At 42.5% G+C, this 7,680-nt stretch overlaps 1 protein-coding gene across 1 annotated transcript; it reads right to left on the reverse strand.

The window, feature by feature from the left end:
• Positions 1-193: 193 nt before the first annotated feature.
• BAG2 (BAG cochaperone 2) lies at positions 194-2,243 on the reverse strand. Its single transcript, XM_031057130.1, has 2 exons — positions 1,993-2,243; positions 194-1,052 (listed from the first exon to the last, which is right to left on the reverse strand). The coding sequence occupies exons 1-2, from the start codon at positions 2,108-2,110 to the stop codon at positions 652-654; spliced, it is 519 nt and encodes a 172-aa protein (XP_030912990.1). The 5' UTR covers positions 2,111-2,243; the 3' UTR covers positions 194-651.
• Between the last annotated feature and the right edge of the window lie 5,437 nt (positions 2,244-7,680).

Here is a 7,680-nt window from a genome sequence, read left to right on the forward strand (position 1 = left end):
AGGCAGGGAGGGGGGGTTTTGAGAGTCAGGTCATTTCTAGCCTGGCTGGTGATCCCTGGGATACATGTGTTGCTTTTACCTTCCTCAGTTACAAACTGGAAGTAGCTGTCTATCTCTATAAAGTTCTGTGATCAGTTTATTCAAAATATTCAAAAAGTGAAAAATTATAAATGGTAATGAGTAGGACACTGTGTTGTTTATGAAAATACCATAAATGGTTTATTAATTCTTTTGATTTATTGCCATAATTTGTCTTTTGTCCCCAAAAGTCAGGTTCACACACTTTGTGTACAGCAGAGAAAAGCTGAAATCTCATGATAGGACAAAACAACTTTAGTTTAAAAAACCCAGGAGAATGGAGGAAAGGCTAGATTTTCAGTTTCTGTCAGTTCAGCAGAAGCACAATTACAATTTGCAATAGAGCAGTATCGACTCTACAGAAGAACTGATAGCATTCCTTACTGCCAAAAGAAAATGCCAATGCTACCAAAACCCATTAAATGCTTGCACCTGGCAATCAAAGATACTTTGGTGGGTGTGGATGTGTATATATGTGTGTGCTCGTACAGAGAATTCTTTTCTTGGCTTCTGTGTACTTTTTATGGGCACTTGCTCATCCTGTGGTTTGCCAGAAGTAGCCAGGAGGATACATTAATCCTGTTTGCTGTTGCAAGACTGCCGAACAGATGATTTCTGATGCTCCAACAATGTGATGGACTTTTCAGAATTTTCCAAGTTTCTGAGCAGAGTCTCTAGGCGCCTTTTGATTTTCTTCTGATCCTCAATGGCACATCCGATGACCACAGACTGGAATTTCTGATCGATGGGTCCTGCTGGCACGTCGGACGTGCACGCACCGTAGAGTGACATCAGGCGCATTTTGGCATCTTCCAAATCGTCGAGGAGTTTGTTGACGATCTCATCGATCATCTTGGTGGCGTGCAGCAGGGACTCCTGCTGCTGCGCGTTGCGGATGGTTTCTACGGAAACCTCCACGGTGAGGGTTCGGCCCATCAGGCGATTTGCAGTCAAATTAAGTTCTTCTCTCTCACCTCAATTCAAAACAAGAAAATATTCTTGGTTACAGGCAAATACTTTCCTGTGCAAATAGCATCATCAAGATACTCAAACTGCTGTAACTTAGCAGTAAACAATCTTTTTTTAAGTAAGCGACAATCAACAATATTTCCAGAAGGCAGAAATGAGCTTTTTACATTTGCCCAAGTCATACTCATTTCATAGAAGCCACTATCTGATTTGAAATGAGGCATTAAACTCTACTAAAACTGTAAGCAATGTTTTTCCACTGCTGACACAATGCTTGCTGTGCCACTTTCAAGCAAAACATACAATATTATGAGGAAACACTCAGTAACAGAACTAGCTCATTAAGGACTTCTGTGCCTTTCTGAGGGAGAGATTTAGACAATACCCCTGAAAGCCATAAAGAGAAAGCTAAATATAATAAGAGGCCATGAAAAAAATGGTTTTCTATTTTCTGAAAGTATAGCTGCTTTTCAAAAATATTAAATGTACGCTCTTGAAGAGCCAATAACCCAGCAATTTAAAGCACCTAATAAATCAGGTTTAGGGAATATATTTAAATATATGAATCACATAACAACGACAATGACCTTAATCATCAGGTTCTTGCAGGCTGTACACTTTGTAGCACTCATGCCTGTCCAGTAGTCAAAATAATTTTCAACTATATTCTCATCATCATCATCATCAATGACTCTCCCCCAGCAGCACAATGTTAATCTTGATTTTGAAAATGTATCAGTGAACTGAGTATAGGCTTTCACATACACAGTATGAATTTAGTCAGGAAGAGATCTCAGGATAATGAGTAACACTTCAACAACCTCAGCTGGCTCCAATGCTGCACCCTTACCAGCAGCAGAGTGCTGCTCACAAAGAACTGCTCCCTAAAAGATGAGCTGATTAGACTTTGGGTCAGTTGGAGGGTACAGGAAAGCAGCTTCTCACCTTCACTGATGTGCCTCATATCCTGGCTGTTCTGTATATTGTGGATCATTTCAAGCAGAATTTCTTTCTCTTGCTCCATGGCAGATGCTGCATCACGGAAAGCCTCTACCCTGTACATGGTTGAACCAAACAAAACGTTTAAATAATAAAACAGCTGTTCACCTATATAGCTGCAAAGAACTCTTGTTTTAAACTTCAGCTTAGAGTAAGTGCAGTCAGATCTTGGTTATCCATGAGACAGACTCTCTGACTTCATGACCTCTATCTTAATTTCACTTTTCATGACTCAGTATCATTTAAAAAGACAAACAGATGGAGGGGAAAAAGGAAACAACAGCAATTCAATCAGACTTAAATATTTTATTTTACTGACAGTGCTGTTCTATCTTACTCTGTGGTTAATCTGGATATGCAGAGCCTGGTAGTACTACAGCCCCATAGCAAAAGTCCTGTAGGCAACTGGCAATTATTATCAGCTGCCTAACTAGGAGAGAAAGGGACCGAGTCCCCATCAGGGAACTTGGTAATGAGGGTGGCAGCTGCAGAGATGGAGGCAGCAAGGGGCCCCAGCTCCCTGTGCAACCACCAGGCCAGCAGAACCCACAGAATCCACCTGCACAGCAACAAACAGCAGAACACTGCAACGTGCCAAACAACACCTTTCACAAAGGAGAAAACCCTGCGAGGGGGACAAAGCTCATACACTTCCATTAACATGACAAGGCTTCCCCCAACACAAGTGCTATGCCTTGTCACTGGGAGAAGATGCTGGACTGCCTGCTCCCACTGTCACTGGTGCTTTCCATGGAACGATGCTCACTGTGATTCACACAGGGAGGAAGCATCTGTGGGAGCAGCTCCTATTTCTGGGCTTGCAAGGAAGCATGAAACTCAGTCCCTCCTGAAACCAGACCCCTACTCCAGTCCCATTCCTGTGCTCAAACTCACATGTAATGCAGTGAGGACAAGGGGAAAGTCCATCAGAAACTGCTGTCCCTGTAACTACTGGGTCTTGGTACATGTGTGGTTCTGTGCCCACAGCCTGCTCTCCTTGTGGCTTAAAGTACAGACTCAGCTCACCATGGGCAATGTGAAAATGCCCCATGAGAAATCTGAGTCCAGTTTCTTAATTCATGTCTTATTCCCCACCACAGTTTTAAAGAGGGGGCTTTTGCATTCAGCCAAATAATGGAAAAGAACACTGAAGCACTCCAATGCAGCACTTTACTTGACCTGATACAAAAAGGGAAATGTCCCACTCCCTTTGCTTTTCTCTGAGACTTGAGGGTAGGAGCTTGCAGAGCACTTTCCAAGCTGGAACAGGCTACAAGAGTTGCACCAAAACCATCAACTCTGCGTTCACAGGCCGCACAGAAAAGCAAGAGTATCATGTGAACCTGGCTGATGGTTTGAGATGCTTGCAATGCACAGCTCAGGGGTCTGGCTGCATCACGAGAATCCATCCATCTATCCTGAAATGTTTATGAAACCTGGCCAGAAAAGGGGAAACAAACCAAAACACTGTTAAGTCTCTTAGGTGCTCTACACTCTTCAACATTTCTGGGCCCTGCCCTGAGACAGCAGTGGCTCATTGCTGTCTCCTGGGACCGGAACGGAGCTGCTGCTCCTTCCTCATGGGCTGGCTGAAGGCAGTAACTTCAGGAAAACAGCAGTAAGAGAAAAGAGGGTGAAAGCAGAAAAACAGGAGCATTTAAGGGTATAGTCACTCTTCACATGCAGCCTGCTCATGAAATAGTTCTGTTTTACAAAATATTTAACCTAACTTAGTCAGTGAAAGCACAGGCTTCAGGCCTTGCCTTTAATGTTTTTTCTGAGGAGGAGTGGGAAAAGTTAATGCAATGCAAATTCATGCCAAGAGCAAATACTTTTAATTATTATTTTGGACTGGTAAGTAAGAGCAATGAGGCAGGTGGAGTCATTTCATACTTCAGATGTCTCCACTTTATAATTTAGGAAGTCTAGTAATATTTTCAAAATGCCTTGCCATGCCTTTAAAAAAAAACAAACTAGTCGCTGGAAAGTTGTAAATTAAAATTCTAAAGTGCAGACTTTCAATTTTGATAGTGTTTTAAAATCAGATTCTGTATATCATTGTACTGATGTAAAAAGTAAAGTTCTGCCTTCAGTAGATAGATCAGTCCATGATTTCCATAGGCTTTGCTAGGTCCTAAGAAGAATGTGGAAAAGCTGCATTGCAGGAATGTATCCTGAATTGGTACAGTTCTAAAGAGATGCCTAAAATATCACTGCTTCCAAAGGCCAGCTTGGTATGTGAGGTAGGACCTAAAAGCCAAATTGTCAGAATTAATGTTGCATACTGGAAAAAAAGAAAAACCCAGTTCACCAACTAGAGCTTTGATTGCCATTTATTTACTAAAGGTAATATAACCAAATCTTAAGAACTATTTTATTTGCAATAATTGCTACTTCAGAATTATTTTTACCATTTCCTAAACTGCAATATAGAGTGCCACACAACAATGGGACAGGGTCATTTCATAACAGTGCTCTAGTGGGGGAAAAAAAACCCAACAAAAAAAATGGAAACCAGTCACATCAACTTCGGGAAAATAATGTGTCAGGATCACACCATGCAGTCAGTTCTCATAACTTCTTTCCTAAAATGCATGGTTTCTTAACTTCACAGGTTTCTGTAAATCCTTCCTTTCCTTGTGTGGTGGACCCAAAAAAAACAGTTGGAAGATTTAAACCTCTAACAGAGGTGACTGATGTGGGAAGGGGTGGAAACACAATCCAAGCCTCAAAAAAACAACCAACTGAAGAATAAAGGGTGAAGAAAAAAGAACACAAAAGACTCATATTTATGCCCAGTTATCAATTATTTTGATGCAGCAGTATAGTCTTTTTTCCTCAGAGATGAAAACCTCCAATCATCTTTTTACTTGGAACAATCCAAGTAAACTTGTTGCTTTGAACATCAACTAAATATTCCACCTATTCCCTAACACTGAAAAAGACATTCCTTACTTCTGATTTTCCCTGTTTGTGAGCAATTAGCTGAGCAATGCCTTTCTTTGCTACATACCATTTACATGAGGAGAGCATTCCCCTGAGAAACAGGTGGACCAGGCTGTGCTTTTGTTTCCAGATGAGAAACCTGATACCTGCTTTCTTAGGACAGCTGCAATAACTCTGTCCTTTAAACTACTGACTGACTTAAACAGCCCACTATTAAAGCTGGAGCTTCAGATAAGTCTTCAAAGGAAATAAGAAACATCTCAGGATGGAGCAGCTTCTTTCCTGAAATGGAGCTAATCAGGCACACTGGAGGGAGACAAAACAGGGGGTTTCACCCTGGCATCCTCAGCTCCTTCAGCTGAGTGTCCACTCCCAGGTAAGCAGTCCTGTGACCACTGAAATGAATGGTGGTGGAACATGGTTGACCCAAAGAACAAGATACAAAGTACAAAAAATGAAGATAAAAAATACCCAGCAAGAATCTGACTTACCTCATGTATCATCACACCTAAAACCTAAGTGTTTTCACTTAACACAACCAACAGAACACAGTGACTCATAGACAGAGCCTCTGGTCTGGCTTCCAGCTGCTCCTGAAAGATCTTGGCAGTCACAGCAACACCAAGGTCCAAGCCCTTCCAAGGGGCAAACATGCCACCTGCCCCTTGCCACCTCTGCCTCGGGCACTCCCTCCCAAACTGATTCCCCTTCCCTGCTCACTTTCCATGCAGAAGAAATCCCCTCTGCAAACACCCATCAGGGAGGTACAAAAATACCCCATTACTGTTGGAAAAGAAGCTCTCACAGTGGAAAGAAAGGGAGGAAAAGGAAGGTTGTTCAAACTGGAGTGTTTTACAATGGCTTTAAACGGAAAGAGGGTAGGCTTAGATTAGGTATCAGGAAGAAATTCTTGACTAGGAGCATGGTGAGACACTGGAACAGGTTGCTCAGAGGTTGTGGACACATGGAGGTGTTAAAGGCCAGGCTGGATGGGGCTTTGAGCCACCTGGTCTACTGAAAGGTGCCCCAGCCCACGTCAGGGGGCTGGAACTAGGTGACCTTTAAGGTCCCTCCTAACCCAAACCATTCTGTGATGCTGTGATTTCCAGACGGATGAAACTTGCTCCAGAGTTCAGTTTACCTTAGGCAACTTGAGAACTGAGGATTGTTGAGGGTTTTAATTAAAGGCTGTAGTTCAGTTTGACAAATTTTCACTTATTATATTTACAAGCAACATCTTGAGGGTCTACAGCAAAACCAAACAAGCTGGAGAAGGAGGAAGTTTGGAAATTTTTTCCTCCTGTCATTCAAATAAATTTGAAATTAAGCATGTTGATTAGTTGTGAATAGAAAAAAAAACCATAAGACTTGAGTGACTTATCAAATTGGACTTTTTTTTTTCTCATTACTATTCCACGTTTAGAATTATGGCTGTCTGACAGAACCACAGCAAACTGGGAAGTTTATTTGAGGGTTTAATTGCTGGCTAACCAAACTGTCTGCTTTGTTTCAGAGTCACACAGCAAATCTAAAACACATTTTTGCATATTCTCATGCTAATTTTTGGATTATATATTCATCATACGCCTAGACCTGGATGTAAGCAGTGAGACTTGTTTGCAGACAGTGATTTTGTTTAGTCAAATTCAGAGAAGTCTGCAAAGGACTTCAAGGAGATTTAATCAAGCTAAGTGAAAGGCTAATATAACAGCACATCGAGTCCACTCCTGAATAATGCAAAGTAATGCAGGCAGAAAGGGGAAATAAAACTCCTGCATCCCACAGAGCTCTTTTAATTACAGGAAAGTCCTAGAAACATTCTGGGTGGTTCTGTGAAAGCTGCTGATCAATATGCAGCTGTAATGAAGGAAAGGGTGTGTTGAAACAGTACCAGAGGAGGTGAATCAGTGGCATCCTGCACATCCATCCACCTCAGAAAGGACACTATGTAATTTAGCAGAGCTGAGAGGACAGGGAAGATGATTAAAGGCAAGGTATCATCTCTCATGAGGCCAAACTGAGAAAAAAGTCAAATGGTATTATTTAGGGCACATCAAGTAGCAGAAAAAGTCAGGACATGTCTTGGCACAATGATGAAATTCACATAGCATTTACAGAAACTTTGGAAAAACACACCTCAGCTGCAGAATGCAATGCTGTTCACATTTTATAGTGAAATGTTTTAATACACCTCAGAGAGGAGGTGGGCACAAACACAAGAACATCATCCACAGCTGAACCAGTAAGTGCAAAGGGAGGTTTGGAAGACAAGACGCCTCACACGCAGGCATACAGCACTGCAGCTTAAAGGCTTGCCAAAGTCTCCGAGAGCCCGAATGACACCACGGTTTATCCTCGGATTTCCTGCACCTTCTTATAAAACACCTGCCCGCTGGTACGGGATAGGGGCGACAGGGTGGGACGACAGACACGATGCACCGCGGGCTGGTACAGAGCCCGTCCCCGTCTGCCAAAGGCTCCCCACACCCCAAAGGGTAACAAATCCGAACAGCCCTTCGCGCTTTCTCTGAGAAACGTCTACTGTCATACATTCGTATATCTATATTCCTATTTGCGTGTATTTCTAGGCCACGCTAACACACCTTAGAGCAGCAGCTCCCATGTTTAAACTTTGCCCCCCGCGGAGGAGAGCCCTTTTTCCCTCGGTTCCCTCAGAAGCCTCACACC

The sequence above is a fragment of the Geospiza fortis genome, unplaced genomic scaffold (genome assembly GCF_000277835.1).
Source record: "Geospiza fortis unplaced genomic scaffold, GeoFor_1.0 scaffold190, whole genome shotgun sequence".
Lineage (NCBI taxonomy): Eukaryota > Metazoa > Chordata > Aves > Passeriformes > Thraupidae > Geospiza > Geospiza fortis.

What these genes read in the sequence shown, in the direction of transcription:
- BAG2 (XM_031057130.1), bottom strand. Translation starts at nt 2,110, where the DNA reads ATGTACAGGGTAGAGGCTTTCCGTGATGCAGCATCTGCCATGGAGCAA. An exon ending in TATGAGGCACATCAGTGAAG is followed by an intron (nt 1,053 to 1,992) that starts GTGAGAAGCTGC and finishes TTTTGAATTGAG; the next exon opens with GTGAGAGAGAAGAACTTAAT.